Source organism: Cetorhinus maximus, unplaced genomic scaffold, assembly GCF_964194155.1.
Source record: "Cetorhinus maximus unplaced genomic scaffold, sCetMax3.hap1.1 HAP1_SCAFFOLD_681, whole genome shotgun sequence".
NCBI classification, from domain to species: Eukaryota; Metazoa; Chordata; class Chondrichthyes; order Lamniformes; family Cetorhinidae; genus Cetorhinus; species Cetorhinus maximus.
In genome coordinates, this window is record NW_027596623.1 from 1 (window position 1) to 26,363 (window position 26,363).

A 26,363-nucleotide genomic window follows, 5' to 3' on the forward strand; every position below is an offset into this window, starting at 1 on the left:
TGCCTCTCTTGCCCCTCTCACGCTCTGTCCTCCTGTGGACACTAGAGTCTTGTGAGACCCAGACCGGGTGGCAGGTTCACTTCCCTGAAGGACATTAGTGAATCAGTTGGTTTTTTACGACATTCCAGTAGTTTTCATGGCCACTTTTCCCTGGTGTCAGCCGCACAAATTACCGGATTCATTCAGCTCAATTTCACAATCTGCCTTTGTGTTTTACTGGTTTCACTCTCACTCCCTTTTTATCTGTTTTAAATCAATTTCACAGGATATTAGAAGTGGAGGATTTGCAGTTGGGAATCTCAAACCAAACATCACATCAGGATCTGACGGAGTCGTCCAATTTATTGTAACCCGAATATCATCGGATTTTAAACATGGAAGGAAAAAGTACCATCCACAATAGAGAGAAACCATGGAAATGTGAGGACTGTGGGAAGGGATTCAGTTACCAGTCTAAGCTGGAAACTCATCGACGCGCTCACACTGGGGAGCGGCCGTTCACCTGCTCTGAATGTGGGAAGGGATTCACTCAGTCGTCCACGCTGCTGACACACCAGCGAGTTCACACTGGGGAGAGGCCGTTCACCTGCTCCAAGTGTGGGAAGGGATTCATTAATTTAACCAACTTGCTGACACACCATCGAGTTCACACTGGGGAGAGGTTGTTCAGCTGCTCTGAATGTGAGAAGCGATTCACTCGGTCAGCTGACCTGCTGACACACCAGCGAGTTCACACTGCGGAGAGGCCATTCACCTGTTCTGAATGTGGGAAGGGATTCACTCTGTCATCTGACCTGCTGACACACCAACGAATTCACACCGGGGAGAGGACATTCACCTGCTGCATGTGTGGGAAGGGATTCACAAGATCATCCCATCTACTGAGACACCAGCAAGTTCACACTGATGAGAGACCTTTTAAATGCTCGGACTGTGACAAGTGCTATAAAAGTTCTGAGGACCTGATGTCCCATCGACGTGCTCACACTGATGAGAGACCATTCAGGTGTTCTCACTGTGGGACTGGGTTCAGGCGATCATCTGACCTCATTGCACACCAGCGCATTCATACTGGGGAGAGGCCTTTCATCTGCTCAAAGTGTGGGAAGGGATTCACTCAGTCATCCAACCTGCTGAGACACCAGCAAGTTCACAATGGGAAGAGACCATTCACCTTGTCCTTGTGTGGAAAGGGATTCACTCAGACAGCCACCTTTCTAACATCCCATCGAGTTCTCACTGAGTGACAGAAGGGATTCACTCAGCCATCCTATTCGCTGAAACAACAGCAAGTTCACAGTGTGGAGGGACATTTAAATGCCCATATCATGGGAAATCCTACAAAGGTTCCCGCAAGTGATATCCAATCAAAATGTTCACATCGCCAGGAACTGTTCAGGTGCTCTCACTTTAGAACTGGGTTTAGGATTTCATCTCAACTCACTGTACACCATAAACTAGTGAGTTCATAGTGGGGAAAGGCCGTTCACCTGCTGTGGGAAAGGATTTTCTCACTTATCCCACCTGCTAGTCACTAGTGACTTCACAAGTAACTACAGAAATTGAATTTTGCTGTTAATCACATCCAGGACTGAACCATGTTCATTGAGATCTGTTGGTGCTGATGTTCATCAACACCAGCCCTGTTATGGGTGTTAATATTGAGGATAAATGTCAAATAAATCAGCACTACATTACATAGAGTATCAATTATTTTTAATATCTCTAACTCACGTTAGTTCCTTTTGAAGGTTTGTCCCTCTCCCCTGTCTCCTCCATCCTCAGCACCAACAACAAGTATGAGGAGCTCATTGAGCTTCTTTGTCACTAAGATTGAGACAGTCTGATCAATTGCCTCTGCTGCTTCTCTCCCTCCCACTATCCCACTGGGCCATACTGCCTCTAAAGTTCTCCCTTTTCCGAGTCCTGAACCTTCATATTTCTCTAGTTTCCCTCCCATTTCCTCTCATGCCCCCCCAGGGATCATCTTGTCCATGAGACCTATTTCTGCTCCATCAACCCTATTCCCTCAAAATTCCTGACCACCCAACTTCCCCATGTATACTGACTTTCTTAATGGTTCTCTCTTTAAATACTGCCCCTCTTTCCTTCATATCTGCCATCATCACCCCCTCCTCAATAAAAACAATCCTTCACCTCAGCCGTTGTAAACTACTGCCCCTTCGCACCACCCTTTCCTCTTCAAGGTCTTTCTTACCTCCCAAATCCATGCCCCTCTTTCCTACAACTCAATCTTTGAATCCCTCCAATAAGATTTCTGTCTCTGCCATAGTATCCAAACAACCCTAATTAAAGTCACAAATTACATCTTATTTGAGTGTGACAAAGGTAAACTACCCATCATTGTCCTTCCTGGCCTGCCTGCAGTCTCTAACATCATTGATCAAACCATCCTCCTGCAATGTCTCAGCACTGTTATTCAGCTGGAAGGGACTGCACACTCCTGATTCCTTTCTTATCTATCTAATTGTCATCAGAGGATAACCTGTAGAAACTGTGATTGTTTGAGTTATATTTTTACACACTCGCTCACTTAGTAAGTGATCAGGTGTTAATGAACTTTGACAAAATGTTCTGTTATCACGCTCATAATGACCGCATCTTGCAAACCAAGTCTTTCTAATTACACCAGCCCTTTTGGATAAAATCCAAAGAGAAGAGTAAAAATTTACAGTCCACCGAGCAAGCTCTTAGTGGTAAAACAAAATCTGATACTTCCCATTAAAATGCAAAGCATTATTGACCAGCTGTGGATTGCTCTGTTTCAAATTTATTGAAACAGACGCATTGCCAAGATTGGCTAACAGATCCATTGCTGGATGATGCGGATTGGGAGATGGATTTTGGCCTTTCTTATTTTGCAATCCTTATGTGATCAGAATCTCCTCCTCACTTCCCCAGATGCAGAGAAAGAAAAACTAAGACTGGGCCTCCAATGGTGGCCGGGTCACCCACAATCCCGTGCGTCTCAGAAACCGCTCTATCTGCCGCGGGTTGGCGGGCAGTTACGCGCATGCTCGAAGGGTCCTGGCCTCTTTGAGGTTGTTCCCGGAGAGAAGCCGGAAGCGGCGGATAGTGAGAGTGGAGAATGTTCATTGTTTAATATTCGGCTCTGGGGCCGCACTCGGGATTTGTAAACCCCGCCCCCCCCCCCCCCCCCCGGGGTTTATTAACCCGCTCCCGACAGTGACCTCTCACCTGACAGCTCACAATGCCCGGCTGATTGAAGGCAGCTCCGGACCAATAGGAGAGGAGGCAGGATTGGAGGACCAAATAAGGAGCGGCTGATCCTCTAACCAATCGGAGAGAACGAGGGGGCGGGCCTGAGCCTGGACCTCCCTGATTGGCTGAAATTCCGCATCATTTTGAAAACTGATTTGTCTAAAATTCCAGTGCCCGGTGTAAAACATTAAAGATGATTTGTTGTTCTGAGCTGCATTATTTGGTAGAATTAGAGTGAAGGAGTGGGATTGATCCACAGCCTGAGTCACCAGTTTGAGGACAAGAGGAGAGAGAATCTGGAGAGGAGAAAAGAATAAGTTGGAGACTGGACACTGAATCTGGAACAATGAGCAGAGAGGGAGAGGAGTGTGTGGGACAGAGATTTATAGAATTGTGGGAATGAAAGGGGGGGGTGGAATGTTCCATAGAAACTAGAATTGTCTGTTCTGAATTTCTATACTGTATTTACAGTGATAACTTCTGTAAACTCCATTTACATGGGGTTAGAAGGGGAGGATTTGCAGGCAGGAATCTCAACAAGATCTTATGCAATCACTTCATTCATATAGTCAGCTTCCAATTAGGAAACGAAAAATAATTAGATAAAAGCAAAATACTGCAGTTGCTGGAAATCTGAAACAAAAACAAAAATAGATGGAAAAACTCAGCAGGTCTGACAGAATCTGTGGAGAGGAATACAGTTAACGTTTTGAGTCTGTTTGACTTTTCTGATGAAGAGTCATACGGACTTGAAACGTTAACTGTATTCCTCTCCGTAGATGGTGTCAGACCTGCTGAGTTTTCCAGCTATTTTTGTTTTTGAAGGAGAAATAATTGTTTGTTTTGCCTGTGCATTTAAATTATCATTGAAATTGGAAAAGTACTGAGACACACGTATCAAAGTGAGAGTCTTTCAGTGAACTGTGTGTGGAAAGAGCTTTAACCAGTTTCACAGCCTGATAAAACCACAACAATCAAAGTGTGGAGAAACCACACATAAGTTGTGTGTGGACAAGGCTTCAATCGATCATCCAACCTGGAGAGACACCAAGAAACTTGCACCATGGAGAAATCAGGTATGATAGATCAGAAAGAAACAACAGAAAGTTGCAAGTCAGGGCTAGGACAATGGAAAACTTCAGGGACAGCTGGGCCAGGTGGGCTAGTGGAAGGGAGGGAAGCAGCAGAGGCAGCTGATCGGATTGTCTCAATCTTAGTGACAAAGAAGCTCCATGAACTCCTCACATTTGTTGTTGGAGGGGAGGATGAAGGAGACAGGGGAGAGTTAAAACCCATCAAAAGGATCTAACTTGTGTTAGAGATATTAAAAAGAGACTCAATACACTGTGTACTTAACGCAACATGATTTATTTGACTTATATCAGCAAGTTAATTGCCATAATAAAAACTGGAAATGCTGGAAATGGTCAGCAGGTCTGACAGCGTCTGTGGAGAGAGAAACAGACTTAACATTTCAAGTTCACATGATTCTTTAGAGCTAAAGAGAAGTTGAAATGTGATGGAATTTATACTGTTTAAGGGGGCTGGAGCAAGTAAAGCAGGATAGGTCAGCAACAGGTGGAGGCTAAGGAGAGATAGACAAATATGTCATGGACAAAAGACAAAGGGAGTGTTAATTGCAGTGGTGAAGACTAAAGAATGTGCTGATAGTGGCACAAAGGTAAGAAGGCAGAATGTGTGAAGAGCAGAACAAGGGTCAGCATTCTGTGAAAGAACAACATAGAAACAAGCGACAGATGGCCTGTTGGGGGGAGGGGGAGACGCCATAACTGGGCTGGAGTTTATTAACATCAGCAGAAACAGACCCCAATGAACAAAGTTTATTGTCACATAGTCTTGTATGTGGTTAACATCAAAATTCAATCACTGTTGTTACTCATGAACTCGTTGGTGTTTCAGCAGGTCAGGTGACTGAGTGAATCCCTTCCCACACTTGGAGCAGATGAAAGGTCTCCCTCCAGTGTGCACTTGATGGTGTGACAGCAGGCTGGATGACTGAGTGAATCCCTTCCCACAGTCAGAGCAGGTGAACGGCCTCTCTGCAGTGTGAAGTCGCTGGTGTATCAGCAGGACGGATGAGCGAGTGAATCCCTTCCCACAACCCATGCAGGTAAACGGTCTCTCCCCAGTGTGAATTCACCGGTGCGTCAGCAGGCTGGATGACTGAGTAAATCCCTTCCCACACTCAAAGCAGGTGAATGGCCTCTCCCCAGTGTGAGTACGTCGGTGTGTCAGCAGGTGGGATTTAACTGAGAATCCCTTCCCACACTCAGAGCAGGTAAACGGCCTCTCCCCAGTGTGAACCCGCTGGTGCGTCAGCAAGTCAGATGACCGAGTAAATCCCTTCCCACACTCTGAGCAGGTGAATGGTCTCTCCCCAGTGTGAACCCGCTGGTGTGTCAGCAGGTTGGATGACTGAGTAAATCCCTTCCCACACTGGGAGCAGGTGAACGGCCTCTGCCCAGTGTGAATGCGTCGATGAATTTCCAGCAAAGACGGGGTTATGAATCCCTTTCCACAGTCCCCACATTTCCACTGTCTCTCCCCACTGTGAACGGTGTTTTTTCCTTCCATTTCAAAATCTGATAATATTCAGGTTACGATAAATTGGGTGACTCTGTCAGATCCTGATTTGATGTTTGATTTGAGTTTCCTGACTGAAAATCCTTCCCTTCTAATGCCCTGTGAAATGGATTTAAAATAGAAAAAAAGTGTGAGGGAGAACCCAGATAAACAGGTTGTGAAATTGAGCTGAATGAATCTGGCAATTTGTGGCACAGCAAAAATTGGCCATAAAAGCTGCTGGATTGTAATAAAAACCGAACTGGATCAGTAATGCCCTTCAGGAGGGAACCTGCCATGCCTGATCTGGGCCCACACAAGACTCTGGTCTCCATAAGAGGAGGCTGATAGAAAGAGAGAGAGAGAGAAGCACAGAATTGTTACAGTGCAGAAGGATTCCATTTGGCCCATCATGTCTGCACTGGCTCTCCGAATGAGCATTTCATCTAGTGCCTTTCTCCTACCTTCTCCCGTAACCCTGCAGATAGTTTATTTTCAAATAATCATCTAATTCCTTCTTGGATACTTTTATGGATACTCCAACACAATCTCAGGCAGTGCATTCCAGACCCTAACCACTTGCTGTGTGAAAAAGTTTTTTCTCATATAATTTTTGCTTCTTTTACCAATCAGCTTAAATCTGTGTCCTCTGGTTCTCGATCCTTCTGCCAACGGGAACAGTTGCTCTCTGTCTATTCATGCTTTTCAATACGTCTATCAAATCTCCTCTCAGCCTTCTTTTCTCCAAGGAGAACCATCCCAACTTCTCCAATCTATCTTCATAACCGAAATCTCTCATCCCTGGATCCATTCTTGTAAACCTCCTCTGCACTCCCTCCAGTGCCTTCACATCCTTCCTGAAATGCAGTGCCCAGAATACTCCAGCTGATGTCTAACTAGTGTAGTACACAAGCTCAGCGTAACCTCCTTGCTCAAGTATTCTGAGCCCCTATTAATAAAGTCCAGGATACCATCTGTGCTATTAACTAATCTCTTAAACCGTCCTGCCACCTCTAATGATTTATGCACATAGACACCCAGGTCCCTTATGCTCCTGCACCCCCTTTGGTGTTGTACCCTTTATTTTATATTGTCTCTCCAAGATTTTCCAAATGAAATGCATCACCTCAGACTTCGCTGCATTAAATTTCATCTGCCATTGTTCCGCCCTTTCCATCAACTTGTCTATGTCGTTTTGAAGTTCTACGCTATCCTCCTCACAGTTTACAATGCTTCCAAGTTTTGTATCGTATGCAAATTCATAATATTGCTGACTATACACCAAGGTTTAAATCATTTATCTGTCAGGAAAAGCAAGGGTTCCAATACCGACCCCTCGGAAACTCCACTACAAATCTTCCTCCAGCCCGGAAAACATCCATTAACCATTACTCTTTATTTCCTGTCATTCCGCCAATTCTGTATCCATGTTGTTGCTGTCCGTTTTATTCCATGAGTTATATCTTTTCTCACATGTCTGTTGTGTGACACTGTCTCAAATGCCTGGAGAGAGGTGGAGAAGCAGCAGGCGAAGTTGTTTCTAAGAGGCGGGACTGGAGGACTGATGAAGTCATCTAGTTCTCGCACCAATCAGAGTGGCTGTTAAGGGCGGGGTTTGCAGAACTAAGTGGGCGGGGCTGAGCGGTGAACCCCCTCTGGCTGCCTGGCCCAGTATTGCCCCTTATAAATATGGCGGCTGCACATTGCTCCCTATGAAGATGGCGACCGTGAACCCGGGGCCACCAACCGGAAATGCCGCCCCGAAGTGTGGCCAACGCGGGACAAGTAGGTTCCTTTTCTGGTACTTGAGGCCTCCACTGGGTGTTTATCAAGCCTTTCCATCCATTCCGCCGCCTCCATTATCCTCCTACAATCGACTGTTACTCACCTGTTGCAGAGGCGAGATGACTCCCTCCCGGCGCCTTCAGCACCCACAATACGCATGCTCTAGCCACAACCCGGTAATGAGCCTGCGCAATGGCCTCCTGCAGTGAGTATAGGGCATATTCTCTTTCGACGCGAATGCTGGGTAAGAACCCCGCCATTTAAAGGTGATATTGTTGAAATGAAAATTCCGTTTAGTGATCCAATTACGACTGGGGCCATAGGGCCAAGATATAAAATTATTAAAACAATTAGTATAGAATACTAAACTTAAAAGAAGTGGCTGCAGAGAGTCGATCCATCATTTATAATCCTCCAAAATTCCTCAAATTCTGGAAAGGTCCTAATGGTTTGGAAACTAGCTAATGTAATATCGTTATTCAAGAAAATATGGAGACAGAAGCAGGAATTTTCAGGGCCATTAGCCTAACATGCGTCATAGGGAAATTGCTAGAATCCATCATTAAGGAGTTTATAGCACGATACTTAGAAAATCATAACGTGATCAGGCAGAGTCAATATGGCTTTCTGACGGGAAATCATACTTAACTAATTTATTAGAGTTTTTTGAGGGAGTAACAAGCAACGTGGAAAAAAGGGGAGCCTGTAGATGTGGTGTACTTGGATTTCCAAAAGCCATTCAATAAGGTGCCACATCAAAGCTTCCTACACAAGATTAGAGAACATGGTGTAGAAGATAAAATATTAGCATTGGCGAAGGCTGGTTAGCTAACAGGAAACAGAGAGTAGGGATAAATGGCTCTCTTTCAGGATGGCAAGATGTGACTACTGGAGTGCCACAGGGTTCAGTGCTGGGGCCTCAACTTTTATAATCTGCATCAATGATTTGGATAAAGGGACTGAATTTATGGTTTCTATATTTGCCAATGACACCAAGATAGGTAGATCTTAAAAGAAGTGGCAGCACAGATTGCAGATACATTGGTTATAGTCTTCCAAATTTCCTTAGATTCTGGAAAGGTTCCCACGGATTGGAAAATAGCAAAAGCAACATTGTTATTCAAGAAAGGAAGGAGGCAGAAAGCAGGAAACGAAAGGCCAGTTAGCATAACATCTATCATAGGGAAAATGATAGAATCCATTATTGAGGAGGTTAAAGCAGGATACTTAGATAATCAAGATTTGATCAGGTAGAACCAACATGGCTTTGTGAAAGGGAAATTGTGTTTAACTAATCTGTTAGAGTTTTTGATGAAGTAACATTCAAGGTGGATACAGGGAAACCAACAGATATGGTGTACTTGGATTTGCAGAAGGCATTTGATAAGGTGCCACATAAAAGATTGTTGCACAATATAAAGGCACATGGTGTAGGAGGTAACATATTAGCATAGATAAATGATTGGTTGGCTAACAGTAAGCAGAAAGCAGGGATAAATATGTCTTTTTTGGATTGGCAAGCTGTAACTAGCGGAGTGCCACAGGGATCATTGCTGGGTCCTCAACAATTTACAATCTACATCAATGATTTGGATGAAGGGTCCGAATGTATGGTAGCTAAATTTGCTGATGACATGAATAGAGATAGGAAAAGAAGTTGTCAAGAGGAAGTCGAGAGTCTGCAAAGTGATATGGACAGGTTAAGTGCATGGGCAAAAATTTGACAGATGGAGGATAACGTGGGAAAATGTGAACTTGTCCACTCTGGCAGGAAGAATAGAAAAACAGTCTTCAATACAAGTGGAGAGCAGAACTCAGTAGTACAGAGGGCTCTGGTCCTCGAACCCATTCTGCCATTTAATAAGATCATGGCTGATCTGATTTTGGCCTCAACTTCACGTTCCAGCTACCCCCGATAACCTTTGGCTCCCTTGTTAGTCAAGATTAGCCAAGTTCCTCAGGGTAGTGTCCTAGGCCCAATCATCTTCAGCTGCTTCATCAATGACAGACCTTCCATCATAAGGTCAGAAGTGTGGATGTTCGCTGATGATTGTACACTGTTCAGAACCATTTGTGACTCCTCAAATACTGAAATATCCATGTCCAAATGCAGCAAGACCTGCACAATATCCAGGCATGGGCTGACAAGAGGCAAGTAACACTTACACCATACATCTGCCAGGCAATGACCATCTCCAACAAGAAAGAATCTAACCTCTACATTCAAGGGCATTACCATCAGTGAATCCCCCACTGTCAACATCCTGGGGATTACCATTGACCACATCATTGAAGATATAAATACTGTGGTCACAAGAGCAGGTCAGAGGCTTGGAATCATGTGGCAAGTAACTCAACTCCTGACTTCCCAAAGTCTGCCCACCACCGACAAGACACAAGTCTGGAGTGTAATGAAATACTCCCCACTTGCCTGGATGAGTGCACCTCCAACAACACTCAAGAAGCTCGAAACCATCCAGGACAAAGCAGCCCGCTTGATTGGCACCCCATCCACATACATTGACTCCCTCCATCACCTAAGTACAGTGGCAGCAGTGTGTACCATCTACGAGATTCACTGCAGAAACTTACCAAGGGCTCCTTAGGCAGCACCTTCCATACCCTATAAGTGATCTAGAAGGACAAGGGCAGCAGATAGATGGGAACACCACCACCTGGAAGTTCCCCTCCAAACCACTCACCATCCTGACTTAGAAATATATCGCCTTTATTTCACTGTCGCTGGGTCAAAATCCTGGAACTCCCTCCCTAACAGCACTGTGGGTATACCTATGCCACATGGACTGCAGTGGTTCAAGAAGGCAACTCACCACCACCTTCTCAAGGGCAATTAGGGATGGGCAACAAATGCTGGTCCAGCCAGTAGCACTCACATCTCATGAATGAATAAGAAAAAATCTACTTCTGCCTTTAAAATATTCATTGACTCTGCCTCCACTGTTCTCTGGGGAAGAGAGTTCCAAAGATTCACAACTGGCTGAGAGAAAGAAATTCTTCTCATCTCCATCTTAATTGGGAGATTATTTATTTTAAAATGTGCCCCCTCGCTCTAGTTTCTCCCACGAGGGGAAAGATCCTTTCAGCATCTATCCTGTCAAGTCCTATCAGGATCTTATATGTTTCAGGAAGATCACCTCTCCATTTTCTAAATGCGAATGGATACAGGCCCAGTCTGTCCAACCTTTCTTCATAAGATAACCCCCTTCATCCCAGGAATCAACGAAGTTTACCTTCTCTGAACCGCTTCTAATGCATTTATATCCTTTCTTAAATAAGGAGACCAATACTGTACACAGTACTCCATATGTGGTCTCACCAATGGCCTGTAGAACTGTAATGAAACATCCCTACTTTTATATTCCATTCCCCTTGTAATAGACAACAACATTCCATTTGCCTTCCTAATTGCTTGCTCTACCTGCAGACTAACCTTTTCTGATTCATTTACCAGGGCAGCCAGATCTCTCTCTCTCTCTCTGCCTCAGAGCTATGCGGTCTCTCTCCATTTAAATAATATTCTGCTTTTCTATTCTTCCTGCCAAAGTGGCAAGTTCACTTTTCCTACATTATACTCCGTTTGCTTGTCCACTCTCTCTAAATAGAAGAGGTTCTATACAAATAGTATATTTTTATCCTGATATATAAATATACTTACATATAAATAGTTGAATTATATAAATATGTGAGGCTCCAGAACTGATGCCTGAGGCACTCCACTCATCACAGCTTGCCAGCCTGAAAAAGACCCACTTATTGCTACTCTCTGCTTCCAGTTAGCTAACCAATCTGCTATCCATGCTAATATGTTACCCCCGACACCATGAGTTCTTATTTTGTGTCGTAACCTTATTGGCATGTCACCAAATAATGCTCTGGGTATTGGTGAATGGAGCTGTAGAGAGCAATTGAAGCAGGAAGTGAGGAGAGGAAACCATATAAAAGTTCACTCATGACCTTTAGGGAAGGAAATCTGCCATCCTTACCTGGCCTGGCCTACACGAGACTCCAGACCACAGCAATGTGGTTGACTCTTAACTACCCTCAAATGGCAATTAGGGATGGGAAACAAATGTTGGCACTGCCTGCAATACCCATCCCAGGAAATAAATTTAAAAAAGGAGTGACAAATGGATATCCTTCAGACTATCCAGTTCTCTCCCAGGGTTGGTGTTTTGACCATTGCTCTTCTCAATATAAAGGAATGATTGGGTTTCGCTTTATGGGTTTAAAATCAAAATCTCCAGATGATTTTACAATAGGAAATGGGCAGAACAGTGAAGAGGAATATAAGTGACTCACTGTGAATACATAAGTTAGTAACTGGTGCAGGTAACATGTCAGATTAAATTTAACACAGAAAATATGAGGTGATAAATTTCCTGAATTAAAAAGCTAAAATATTCACTAAATGCCTATGGTTTAGAAGGACTGGAGAAATAGAACAGTAAAGACAGGGAAGATTCTAGTTTACATTTTCTTATTAATAAACACACTGATGAGGTTTCATGTCAGCAACTTTAATACCTTCTTAAGAAATACAGAAATAAAGAAATGAGAAGATTCACGTCCTCTGCTTTATCTTATATTGTTCCGTCAATTTGAGTAAACATCCAAGTCCCAAGTGTCATAGAGTCATAGAGGTCTACAGCACAGAAGAAGACCCTTCGGCCCATCACATCTGCGCCAGTCAAGCAAGTATTGAACTATTCTAATCCCATTTTCCAGCACTAGGCCCATAGCCTTGTATGTCATGGCATCGCAAGTGCACGTCTAAATACTTTTAAATGTTATGAGGGTTTCTTCCTCTACCACCCTTTCAGACAGTGAGTTCCAGATTCCCACCACCCTCTGGGTGAAAAAATTCTTCCTCACATCCCCTCTAAACCTCCTGCCCCTTACCTTAAATCTATGCCCCCTGTCTATTGATCCCTCCACCACAGGGAAAAGTTCCTTCCTGTCTACCCTATCTGTGCCCCTCATAATTTTATACACCTCAATAATGTCCCCCCTCAATCTCCTCTGCTGCAGGGAAAATAACCCCAGACTATCCAATCTCTCCTCACAACTAAAACTCTCCAGCCCAGACAACATCCTGGTAAATCTCTTCTGCACTCACTTTAGTGCAATCACATCCTTCCGATAATGTGGATTCCAGAACTGCACACAATACTCTAGCTGTGGCCTAACCAGCATTTTATACAGTTCCAGCATAACCTCCCTGCTCTTATATTCTATGCTTCGGCTAATAAGGGCAAGTATCCCATATGCCTTCTTATCCACTTGTCATGCTACCTTAAGGGACCGGTGGACATGCACACTAAGGTCACTCTGATCTTCAGTACTTCCCAGGGTCCTACCATTCATCGTTTATTCCCGTGCCTTGTTTGTCCTGCTCAAGTGCATCACCTCACACTTATCCGGATTAAATTCTATTTGCCACTGATCAGCCCATCTGAACAGCCTGTCTATATCCTCCTGTCATCTAAGGCTATCCTCCTCACGATTTACCACCCCACCAATTTTCATGCCATCCGCGAACTTACTGATCAACCCTCCTACATTCAAGTCTAAATAGTTTATATATACCACAAACAGCAAGGGACCCAACACAAATCCCTGTGGAACCCCACTGGACATGGGCATCCAGTCACAAAAACACCCCTCGACCATCACCCTCTGGTTCCTGCCACTCAGCCAATTCTGGATCCAATTTGCCAAATTGCCTGGGATCCCATGGGCTCTTATCTTCGTTATCAGTCTCCCATGCGGGACCTTATCAAAAGCCTTGCTGAGGTCCAGGTGGACTACGTTAAATGCACTGCCCTCATCTACACACCTGGTCACCTCTTTGAAAAATTCAATCACATCGGTCAGACATGACCTCCCCTTAAAAAAACCATGCTGGCTGTCCTTGATTAATCTCTGCCTCTCCAAGTGTAGATTAATTCTGTCCCTCAGAATTGCTTCCAATAGTTTCCTCACCACTGAGGTTAGACTGACTGGCCTGTAGTTCCCTGATTTATTCCTTCCTCCCTTCTTGAATAATGGTACCACACTGGCTGTCTTCTGGCACCTCTCCTGTGGCCAGAGAGGTATTGAAAGTTATTGCCAGCACCTCCACTATCTCCTCCCTTGCCTCACTCAACAGCCTGGGATACATTTCATCCTGGCCTGGAGATATATCTCATTTTAAGCCTGCCAGACCATTTAGAACCTCCTCCCTTTCAATGCTAATTTCTTTAATTATATCACAGTCCTTCTGCCTGATTTCCATACCCACGTCGTCCCTCTCACTTGTGAACACCGACACAAAGCATTCATTTAGAACTCTACCTGCATCTTCCGGCTCCACACACAAGTTACCACTGTGGTCCTTAATGGGCCTGACTCTTTCCCTAGTTATCCTCTTACTCTTAAGGTACTTGTAAAATAACTTTGGATTTTCCTTTATTTTACCTGCCAATGTTTCTTCATGCCGCCTTTTTGCTCTCCTAATCTCCTTTTTAAGTTCCCCCCTACACATTCTATATTCCTCTCGGGCTTCCGCTGTTTTGAGCCCAGCGAATCTGCCATAAGCCTCCCTTTTTCTCTTTATCCAATCCACAGTCACTTACATGGTCAGTCAGCTGGATGGAACCTCGGGCACCCTGAGCTTGATCTCCGGTATCTTCAGTCCTGATTGCCCCCTTACATCAGAGCCCTTCATTTTTATACTCTGTAGTGATCCAGCTCTGGCCCCTGACTCTTTGTCTCCTCTGTTGGGTTTTAGCAGGAAGTGAGGAAAAGACAGCTGGAATTTCTCTAATCCGTGACTTACAGGGACACCTTCCCTCGTTCCCAGCAGTTACTTTTCTTCAGTAATTTTCTCATTCTCCCTAAACTCCCCTGCCTACTCTTAATTCTGTTATTTATTTTAGTTTTACATTACAGATATAAACATCACAGATGATAATCTAATCTATTCCATTCCTCACTTTGTTTACATTTCTATTGTGGTTAATAACAGACAAACTCTGTCCTTTCCCCTGATCTGATTAGAGTTTCCAGTGAGTCGATTCTGTGGAATGGAATGTCTTATCAGTGTTGCCATGGTGACCTGTCTGCAGTGAAGAGTCTGTTTGAGTTTCTAACTCTGACTAAACTTCTCTATCCCATAATACACGTTAGATCAGACATTGGATGTCAATGTATTTTAGTCATGTTGTGTTAATATCTCTAAAACGTACAAGGTATTCAGAGACACAAACCTTTAATGGTGGGAGGACAAGTTGGTAAAATCCAGGGTTTTATAATTCGGGGTGTAGAGTTCAAAAGGACAGAGGTCATGTAAACCTGTGCAAATCATTGTTTAGGCTGCGGTTAGAATATTGAGTCAAGTTTTGGGGATCTTACACCAGGAAGGATGTCAAGGCCATGGAGAGGGTGCAGAAGAGATTCACTGAGATGATCCCAGGGAAGAGAGGCTTTAGTTATCAGCAGAGATTAGAGAAACTGGGGCTCTTTTCATTAGAACAAAGGCTGATTGGAGATCTGAGGGAGAGGTTCAACATTTCATCAGGTAAATGAGAAAAAACTGTTTCCACCAGTCGGTGAGTCAGTAACTAGAGGACATCAAATTCAAATCATCACCAAAAGACTCAGAGCCAGGAATGGGATATGGAGCAGACTGTACAATAATGTCCAGGACACTCACTGTCCCTCCGGCTCTCTGTCCACACTTTCCCATTAAACACTCTGAGGGCAGGTACACGGGTGTGTTACTGATACCTCCCCAGGGTATCCGGGCGAGGAGAGGCACTCTAGAAGGTAAGGGGAGCTGGAACCTGTCCATGAGATTGGCCAAGATTCTGAGAACTGGAAAAATCCAAAGTAATGATGAGGTGTTAGCCATGGCTCAGAGGTTGCATTCTCATGTCTGAGTCAGGAGGTTGTGGGTTCAAATCCACCTCTAGAATTTGAACATAAAATCTAGGCTGACATTCCACTGCAGTACTGAGAGAGCCCTGCAATGTATGAGGTCCTGTCTTTCAGATGAGACTGAACGGGCAGGTGTAAGAGATCCATTGGGGCTATTTCAAAGAGCAGGAGATTTCTCCCCATATTCTTGGTCAATATTTGTCCCTCAATCAACATCACTAAAGCAGACTATCTGGGTATTATCAACTTCTTGTCTGTGGGATCTTGCTGTGTACAAATGAGCTGCTGTATTTCCTACATTCCAACATCGACTGCACTTCAAAGGAATTTCATTGCCTGTAAAATGCTTTGGGACATCCTGGTGTCATGAAAGGCTCTGCAGAAATACAAATCCTATTTTAACAGAGGAGAAAAGGCCAAAAAATGGAACTGTCAAGAACAAGATTTCAATTAATCTTCTCTTGTCCTGGAAAAAACAAATATTCCACACACTGTGTTTGACACCAAGCTGGTTTATTTAACGTTTATCCAGAATATTAATCTCCAGCCAGTTATTGGGGTCATTAACATCAGCAGAAACAAACACCAAGTTTCAAAATGAACATGGTTCAGTTCTGGATGTGACTAACAGAAGCAATAATATCAGGATCGAAACCCTGCATTTACTTGTGAACTCGCTAGTGTCTCTGTAGGTGGGATTAATTAATGAATCTCTTCCCACATATGGAGCAGTTGAATGGCCTCTCCCCAGTGTGAACTTGTTGGTGTGTCAGGAGGCTGGATGACTGAGTGAATCCATTTCCACACACAGAGCAGGTGAACGGTTTCTCCCCAGTGTGAATACGTTGGTGAGTCAGCAAATCTGGTTTTCTTTTCAAGCTCTTCTCACAGTCAGAACATGTAAACGGTTTATCAGAATGAACAAGTTTGTGTGTCTGAAGGCAGGACAACCGAATGAATCCCTTCTCACACATGGGGCAGGTGAACGGCCTCTCCCCAGTGTGAGTGCATTGATGAGCTTCCAGGTGGGATGGGGAACTGAATCTCTTCTCACAGTCCCCACATTTCCACGGTTTCTCCATGGTGTTGATGTCCTTGTGCCTCTCCAGGTTGGATGATCAGTTCACGCTTCGACCAGACACAGAACACGTGTACAGTCTCTCCCCACTGTGAATGGTGTGATGTTTCCTCAGGTTCTGTGACTGGTTAAAGCTCTTGCCACAGTCAGTGCACTGGAACACTCTCACTCGAGTGTGTGCGTGTGTGTGTGTCTCGGTGATTTTCCAGTTACACTGATGTTTGAAATCTTTTCCTGCAGCCAGAACAGACAAACATTTCTCCTTCCAGATTCAAAGGCCGTGATATTCAGGTCCTTATGAATCGAGTGACTCTGTCAGATCTTGATATGATGCTTGGTTTGAGTTTCCTGTCTGTAAATCCCCCTGTTTAAGGTTTTTACAAAAACAATCACCAAGGACAGAACAAACATTTCTCTTGCTTTGAGTTTGCTGTGTGTAAATCCTCTCCTTCTAATCCCTGATTTTGAGTTTCCAAAATCAACCACTGTCAGCCCAGGATACAAACCCTGAATTATTATTTGAAGGGGAAGGATGAACAGGGTTACAGGGAGAAGGCAGGGGAATGGCACGAGGTGAATTGCTTGTTCGGAGAGCTAGCACAGACATGATGGGCTGACTGGCCTCCTTCTGTGCTGTAACCATTCTGTGATTCTGTGAAATTCACAAATTCTCTCCTGTTTCCTGGCCCAGGATGATCGTGCGTGCGCCCTGCTCCACACTGTTCCCCTAACCCGGGCCTGTCACTGGGGAATGCCGGACCAGTGCAAACATGGATTTGGGGTTTGTGGCCTACAGAAAGTGTTTGTGAAGCATCCTCACCCTCCCGCCGGCTCCATCACTCCCTCTGTCTCCCCTCGACTGCTAACCGACTGCAGATACGAAAAACAAGTGCCATCCATGGCCATTACTCACACTGCACATGCTCCAAACCCTGTTTGAAACTGTGCCTGTGCACTGGTCTCCTGTGGTGTAGATAGGGGACATTCCCCACCGTGGGGAACGCTGGGCAAATGTCCCGTCACTGGAGGTCCCAGTTTGTGAATAGTCATTTTGTTCTGTGATGGGTGGAGGTTCGGGCTGGAGGGCCAATCAATATAATGAGGAGCAAAATTATACAGAAGCCCAAGTGCACAGACCCTCCATTATCCACCAGGAGGAATGGGGGTTAGTGAAGAATCGAGGGTCCCCCAAACAGCAGAAATAACAGCAAAATCTAACCCCGACAGTCAGATGTGAACTCACTGTTGTCTCAGCAGGTCGGATGAACGAGTGAATCTCTGCTCACACACACAACATTTAAACAGCTTCTCTCCAGTAACAATGCACTGAACCATTTGATCTTTTTAAACTGGGATGTTAACAGGTGGGAAAACTGGATGAAATCCCTTCACCTCTGTGAAGTTTCTGAACCGTTTCTCAGTGTGTCTGTCCTGCCGTGTCAGTAAATGGAGTGAGCAAGTTTATCCTTTTCCTCATGCAGTTGGTGAACACCCTCTCCCTGGCAGGACTGGACCAAGTTTCCAGCTCAGATGGGCAACTGAATCCGCCCGCAGTCAATATCAACAACAGCTTGCATTTGTATAGCGCCTGCACCATCCTGTTCCGATGACAATCTGCTCAATGGTTGTAAGATGGCTACATGTTGGTAACAGTTATTCAGGTGAAACTGAATACACTGTGTTTGAGCAGCAGTTTACAAAGTACAAAGAAGAATTTGATTCTGCACTATTGTCCATTGGGATGTAGGAGGGGCCTCATTTCTCTGATTCACATTCGTGTTTAAGCCAATTTGGAGCAGTGACCTTCCTGACCTTTCCAAACTGAGAATGACTCAAACCCACTGGGATAAATCCCCAAACCTGGAATCACAGAAAAATCCATCCAATCATCGATCTCCTATAGTCCCATTCTAGCCAATCATTAGCCTAGTAGGTTCTGTCTCTGGGAAGTGTTCCTGAGCCTCCCCCTATCGGCTTTTCACCCTGGGCTTGAGCACAAACGCAAACTGGGTGTCTGTTTCCATGGTGCTGAGGTAACCCAGGACCTTCATGGTGACGAGTGTTCTAACTGTGTCAAAGCTCAATGCTGGAAATTAGCAACAAGGATTTCTAATTGATAATATTCCCCAGGTTTACAAGAGCTCGCTGTATTTCCACAATCAAAGAAGAACTTCCGCTTGTTCTTTCCTTGGGATAATAAGGGAGTTTATACAACACCAAATCCACTTCTCACACATTCAAAACCTTGAGGCAGTAGAAAGTCCAAGGCAGTGCATCTCATTGCAGAGAGAAACTATTCAGAGAAATGTTTCTGACCATTTAACGCTTGCAATCCTAATTTCTCAAAATACCCTCAACAGCCCCATATTCTTACACAGCTCTCACTGTTCATTAATGTTTAACATGATCAGTCTCTCCTCAATCTTCCTATCGAAGTGTATCACCTCACATTTTTCTGTGTTGAATTTTGTCAGGCTTTGTGTCTCCCCAATCCAGCAGCCTGTTGATGTCCTCTTGAAGTTTCAGCAGGTTATTTGTAATTGTAAAGCTCTTCTCAGTCAGAGCATTTGCAACGTCTTTTATCAGAGTGAAGATGTTGATGTGTCAAGAGGTGGCTGAACAAGTAGATCCCTTCCAACACATGGAGCAGATTAACAGCAGCAGTAAGAGCCTCCTCTAGATGTGCACACGCTGGTGTCTCAGCAGATGTGATGAATGAGTGAAACCCTTTCCACAGATGGAACAGGTGAATGGTGTCTCTCTATTGTGAATCCCCTGGTGTGTTAGCAGCCTGGATGAAACAGTGAATCCCTTCCCACACACCAAGCAGGTGAACAGCCTCTCCGCAGTGTGAACTCGCTGATGTGCCAGAAGGAGGGATGAGGAAATGAATCCTTTCCCACACTCGGAGCAGGTGAATGGCTTCTCTCCGGTGTGAACTCGCTCGTGCGTCAGAAGACGGGATGAAACAGTGAATCGCTTCCCACAGACAGAGCAGGTGAACGGCCTCTCCCCAGTGTGAACTCACTCGTCTGTCACAAGATGGGATGCACAACTAAACCCCTTTCCACATACAGAACAAATGAATGGTCTCTCCCCAGTGTGAACTCGCTGATGTGTTAGCAGGATAGATGACTGAGTGAATCCCTTCCCACACACGGAGCAGGTGAATGGCTTCTCCTCAGTGTGAGTGCGTCGATGAGTTTCCAGCTTGGATGGGTAATTGAATCCCTTCCCACAGTCCCCACATTTCCATGGTTTCTCCATGGCGTGGATGTCCTTGAGTTTCTCCAGGTTGCATGACAAGCTGAAGCCTTGTCCACACACAAAACACGTACACAATTTTTCCCCGCTGTGAATAATGTGATATTTTTTCAGGCTGTGTAACTGGTTAAAGCTCTTTCCACAGTTAGTTCACTGCAACACTCCCACTCAGATATTTGTGTCTTGGTGCTTTTCCAATCACATTGATGCTTGAAATCTTTTCCCTCAGGCAGAACAGACAAACATTTCCCTTTCCATATGCAAAGGCCAATGATATTCAGGTCCTGATGAATCCAGTGACTATGTCAGATCCTGATGTGATGTTTGGTTTGAATTTTCCATTTGCGCATCCTCCCCTTCTAATGCCCTGTAAAAGGAGTTTAGCAAAGTCAACAATAAGTACAGGGTGAAAATTCAGAACAGACAATTCAAGTCACTATCGAACATTTTTCCCTCTCTTGTTCCTCCAAAACTGTAAATCCCCATCCTACACACTCTCCCTCCTCCCTGGGCTGATATTCAAAACCATCTCACCATCTCTGCCATTTCCCAGTTATCTCCCTCCCTCCCTCTACTCTGGCTAGGTTCAGTTCTCTGGTGCCTGTGTGGAAAGTTGGAATAAAATCAACGAATCAATGATTTTCTCTCCTGGTCACTGGGACCCTGAAGCTCTGCCCACTTTATTCTAGCCCCCAAATTACCAGATTCATTCAGCTCAGTATCACAACCTGCCTTTCTGTTTTTCTGATTCCCTCACACTCCCTTGTCCTGTTTTAAATTCATTTTTCAACGTGTTGGAAGAGGTGGATTTACAGACGGGAAACACAAACCGAACATCACATCAAGATCTGACAGAATCATGAGGACCTGAATATCATCGGCCTTTGAACATGGAAGCAAAGGGACCCGTTTCCAGCCTGGATAAACGTATACGTGTTTTGTGTGTGTGGCCGAGGCTTCAGCTCTTCTGCCCGAAGACAAAACCAGCGCAGTCACACTGGAGAGAAACTGGAAATGTGGGGACTGTGGAAAGGTTTTCAGTTACCCATCAGAGCTGGAAATTCATCGGTGCAGTCACACCAGGGTCACACTTACCACAAACAGAGCAGGCAGCCCTGTTTGTCCTTCCACAATCAGATGCAGATGGTACCCAGGTCCTGGTGACTTGAGGGACTTACGTCCTTGGCTTGCTGCATTGTTCCAGTGAAGCTCAACGCAAACTGTAGGAACAGCACCTCATCTTCCGACTAGGCACTTTACAGCCTTCCGGACTGAATATTGAGTTCAACAATTTTAGATCTTGAACTCCCTCGTCCATCCCCACCCCCTTTCCGTTTCTTCCCCCTCCTTTTTGTTTTTTCCAATAATTTATATAGATTTTTCTTTTCCCACCTATTTCCATTACTTTTAAATGTATTTCCACCCATTGTTTATCTATACCTTTTATGCCCTTTTAGTCTTATTTCACCCCACCCCACTAGAGCTATCTGTACCTTGCTTGTCCTGCTCTCCACTTAATTAGCACATTCTTTTAGATAATATCACCACCTTCAACACCTCTTTGTTCTTTTGTCTGTGACATCTTTTAGTTATCTCCTCCTATCACTGCTTGCTTGTCCCAACAACCCCCCCTTCTCCCCCCCCACCCTTAAACCAGCTTATATTTCACCCCTTTCCTATTTTTACTTAGTTCTGTTGAAGGGTCATGAGGACTCGAAACGTCAACTGTGCTCTTCTCCGCCGATGCTGCCAGACCTGCTGAGTTTTGCCAGGTATTTCTGTTTCTGACTTGCTCAGATCCTGATGGGATCTTTGGTTTGAATTTCCTGGGTCCAAATCCCATCATCCCTGTCGCCGCGCATGCGCCCGGCTGCACACCCTCCCTTCTCAAGATGGCGGTGCGGCCGTTACGCTCGGGCCTGTCATCAGAAACCCCTCAACTGCTGTTCCGCTTGTTGGAAACATGGGATATGGGAGCCTACATGAGGTGTTTCTGAAGCCTCCAAGTCCACCCGCCACCTCTATTCCTCTCCTGCCTCAAATCATCTCCCCCCCACGGATTCAACAGGACATCGTCCAGCACCCGCACTGCGCATGCTCCAATCTCTGCCCCATAACACGCATGCGCCGGGGCGTACGATTAGGGCCCCGCCCCTCATTCACTCCGATTGGTTGGAGGACCAGCAGCCCTAACTCGGTCCTCCAGCCCCGCCCCCTCTCTTCCTATTGGTCCGGAATCACCATCCGCCGCTTCCGGCTGCTCTGCGGCACCAAACTGAACCGGAGGCCCAATTGGGAAAAGGTGGTTATTTCCGTTCATTTAACATCACTGCTAAAGTCAATGAAGGTAATTTGTTGTTTTGAGGCAAGGTATTTGGTAGAATTAGAGTGAAGGAGTGGGATTGATCCACAGCCTGAGTCACCAGTTTAAGGACAGGAGGAGAGAGAATCTGGAGAGGAGAAAAGAATAAGTTGGAGACTGGACACTGAGTCTGGAACAATGAGCAGAGAGGGAGAGGAATGTGTGGGACAGAGATTTATAGATTTGGAGGAATGAGAGGGAAAAATGTTCCATAGAAACTAGAATTCTCTGTTCTGAATTTATATATTTAATACCACATGGACTGCAGCAGCTGAAGAAGGCAGCTCACCACCACCTTCTCAAGAACAACTAGGGATGGGCAATAAATGCTGGCCCAGCCAGCAAAGCCCACATCCCATGAATGAATAAAAGAAAATATCTTGTATTTACAGTGATAACTTCTGTAAACGCATTTTACAGGAGGTTAGAAGGGGAGGATCTCACTGTCACTTGATTCAGCAGAACCTGAATATCACTGGCCTTTGAATGAGGAAGGGTAAACGTTTGTCTATTCTGTCTGTGGAAAAAGATTTCAAACATCACTGTGACTGATAAAGCACCAAGACATTCACACACCCGAATGAGAGTTTTCCAGTGCACTGGCTGTGGAAAGAGTTTTAATCCGTTACACAGACTGAATAAAAATCACACCATTCACAGCAGGGAAAAATCATTCATGTGTTCTGCTTGTGAACAAGGCTTCAACTGATTGTCCAGCCTGGAGAGACACAAGGACATCAGGTCCTCTGAGAAACCATGGAAATGTGGGGACTGTGGGAAGGGATTGATTTCCCCATCAAAGCTAGAAACTCATCAACGCTCTGTCTCTTTCTGACATTTTTAAACATCAATGTGAATGGAAAAACACAGAGACACGCACCCCTGACTGCGAGTGTTTCAGTGGATTGACCGTGGAGGGAGCTCTAACCAGTTACACAGCCTGAAAAAATATTGCACCATTCACAGCAGAGAGAGGCCGTACACATATTCTGTGTACAGATGAGGCTTCAGCTGATTGGCGAACATGCAGAGACACAAGGACACCTGCACCATAGAGAAACTGTGGAAATGTGGGGACTGTGGGAAGAGATTCCGTTCCCCATCTGCACTCGAAATTCATCGACGCATTCACACGGGGGAGAGGCCATTCACCTGCTCTCAGTGTGGCAAGGGATTCAATCACTCATCACATCTGGTTACACACAAGCGAGTTCACACCGGGGAGAGGCCGTTCACCTGCTCCGTGTGTGGCAAGGGATTCACTCAGTCATCACACCTGCGGTTGCACCAACGCGTTCACACTGGGGAGAGGCCATACATCTGCTCCGTCTGTGGGAAGGGATTCAGTGAATCATCCACCCTGCAGAACCACAGTGTTGTTCACACTGGGGAGAGGCCATTCACTTGCCCCGTGTGTGAGAAGGGATTCACTCGGTTAACCAACCTTCTGCGGCACCAGATAGCGCACACCGGAGAGAGACCATTCACTTGCTCCGTGTGTGGGAAGGGATTCACTCGGTCAACCAGCCTGCGGGCACACCGACGTGTTCATACTGGAGAGAGGCCATTCTCCTGCTCTGAATGTGGGAAGGGATTCCCAAATTCATCCAGCCTATGGAAGCACCGGCGAGTTCACACCGGGGAGAGGCTGTTCTCCTGCTCTCTGTGTGGGAAAGGATTCACTGAATCATCCAACCTGCTGAGACACCAGCGTGTTCACACTGGGGAGAGGCCTTTCACCTGTTCTGAGTGCGAGAAGGAATTTGCTGATACATCCAGCCTGCGGAAGCACCGCCGAATTCACACAGAGGAGAGAGCCCGTTCACCTGCTCTGAGTGTGCGAAAGGATTCATGGAGTCATCCAACCTGCTGAGACACTATTGCAGTCACACTGATTACAGGCCCTTTCGATGCTCTGACTGTGGGTGTTAATTGTATCAGCTGTGGTTACATATACATAGGTGAAGGGAATTGATTGGATGGTTACTTGAGCACAGATAAAAAGAAACTTACTGGCATGGAGTGGAGTCAGGAGTTATATAACTAAAGTTTCACTCTGTGAATAAGTCTATACCAAGTAAAGACTGGCTCCAGTTTCTTTCTTCACCATAAGGCTGTCATGGTAACAGATTGCTTGCCTAATGGCGAAGGATGGAAACTAAACGGAAATAAAATTTTGGACAAAAGCTTCCAATCCTAGTAATTTTTGTGAGAAATGGCTGAAAGCAATTGTCAGGGTCAGATACCCAGCCTGTTCTTGGAGTCTGAGCCATACAACCAGTGGAAGAATGAAGTGGATATGTGGACACGGGTTATGTCCCAACCAAGGAGGGAACAAGGTCTGGCCTTGGCACTGTCACTTCCTAACAAAAGTAAAATCAGAACAGAAGAATTTTGTGAGCTGGATGCCTGTCAGTTGGATATCGATGAAGGTTTGGATCTTCTATTCGGGTTCATTGATAATATTTACAAGAAAGCCTGTGAGCATAATCGGACTTTGACAGGTTTTGAATGAGGGCGAAAGCACCTTTAACAGATCTGGATTGGAACAGCACTAATAGGTGAATGGGAACAATTAACAAGTGTTTCAGGATTAACTCAAAATATGATTATGAGCCAAACTGCCCAAAGTGGAAAATCAGGGTCTTCAAAGTGACTCATGACACAGAGAATTCTGAGGCTGAAGATCATGACAATTATCACTCTGAAGGAATTGTACTCGTCACAAAGAGTTTTGGTCCATTTCTGAGTATATTGTTCACAGACGCTTTCAACTGTGCTGTGTTAGATAGTGGCTGCACCTCGACAGTATGTGGATCAGATTGGTGAAGATGTTACCCAGATTCACCTCGTGGTGAAGATGGACATAAGGTTAAGGAGGGTTCAACTTGTTTAGGTTTGGGTGATGTCACACATTGAAGCCACTAAAAAGAGTGGTGATTCCATGCAAAATATCTGGATTCAGCCACTTTATCAGGACTGGTGTAGTCTTTTGTGAGATCCCCTCACTGTTGAGTAAACCTTAGGTAAAAGGCACAATTGCAACTGGACATGAATCAAGATAAGACAACTGTTTTTGGAAAGTCAGTGAGTCTGCAGTTTACTCAATCAGGGCATTATCGTATCCCTTTAACAATACCTGCTGTTTCGAATCAGAGTGTTTGAGAAAGATTAATGGAATCAAGTGATAAGAATCAGCGAGAAGAAAAGCAAATTGTCTTAAAGCTACAAAGACAGTTTGCTCACCCTTCTTGTCAAAGATTAAAACTCCTGCAGGGTGGTTGATGAAGAGCATACGAGGCTCATAGAAGAGATTAATGCAAGGTGTGAAATCTGTAAAAAGTATCGGAGGACACCGTCACATCCTATTGTAAACCTTCCCTTGGCATGTGACTTGAACAAGTTAGTTGCCATGGAGCTAAAGGTATGGGACAAATTCAGAAATATTTTCATTCTACACTTTATGGACATAGTAACTCGATTTAGTGTTTCTCTCATAACACATGGCAAGGACAAAAGAGTGATTATAGACCAAGTCATGGAGAAATGGATAGGGACTAGACCTGGGGCACCAGCTAAGTTTCTGACTGATAATGGAGGGGAATTTGCTAATGAGTTTAGAGACATGTGTGAAAACATGAACATTATGTTCATGAACATCACAGCTGAAAGTCCTTTCAGCAATGGACTCTGTGAAAGGAATCACGCGGTGATCAATGAAATGCATAAAATCTTAGCTGATCAGCCAAACTGCAAGTTGACCACTGCACTGGCATGGATGATTCATGTAAAGAATTCACTTCAGATGGTTGGAGGGTATAGTCCCTATCAATTGGTCTATGGGAGAAATCCCAAATTACCCTCTGTGCTGGGCGATAGCCCTCCTGCTTTAGAAAGCACAACAATTAGTTCCAATTTTAGTCATCAATTATCAGATTATTTCATGAAAAGAACTGCTTGAACTCAGAAATTATTGGGAATCCTAGCTATGGGTGTCTCATCATGTAATGCTTTGTACAAAATAAGGAAAATCATATTCTTTCTGTTTCGAAATATTGTTTGTGGCTATTGTTAGGATCCCAGTCGAGACCATTAACTTTTAAAGAGAAA

General features: G+C 44.8%; 2 protein-coding genes and 2 pseudogenes across 2 annotated transcripts in view; 2 read left to right on the forward strand and 2 right to left on the reverse strand.

The window, feature by feature from the left end:
• The first annotated feature begins 334 nt into the window (after nucleotides 1-334).
• Nucleotides 335-1,936, forward strand: LOC144674509 (uncharacterized). Its single transcript, XM_078535820.1, has one exon. It carries the CDS (start codon nucleotides 375-377, stop codon nucleotides 1,245-1,247), a length of 873 nt encoding a protein of 290 aa, XP_078391946.1. The 5' UTR covers nucleotides 335-374; the 3' UTR covers nucleotides 1,248-1,936.
• Nucleotides 1,937-5,113: 3,177 nt separating this feature from the next.
• LOC144674514 (uncharacterized) lies at nucleotides 5,114-5,934 on the reverse strand (annotated as a pseudogene).
• A 10,174-nt stretch (nucleotides 5,935-16,108) lies between these two features.
• The window catches only part of LOC144674512 (uncharacterized), a 48,413-nt gene continuing 38,158 nt past the window's right edge, over nucleotides 16,109-26,363 (reverse strand). The window contains 2 exon segments of the mRNA XM_078535821.1: nucleotides 16,109-16,424; nucleotides 19,517-19,821. Coding sequence (XP_078391947.1) covers nucleotides 16,248-16,424; nucleotides 19,517-19,821 — 482 coding nt within the window. The 3' untranslated portion in view covers nucleotides 16,109-16,247.
• LOC144674511 (uncharacterized) lies at nucleotides 23,278-24,696 on the forward strand (annotated as a pseudogene).

What these genes read in the sequence shown, in the direction of transcription:
- LOC144674509 (XM_078535820.1), top strand. Translation starts at nt 375, where the DNA reads ATGGAAGGAAAAAGTACCATCCACAATAGAGAGAAACCATGGAAATGT.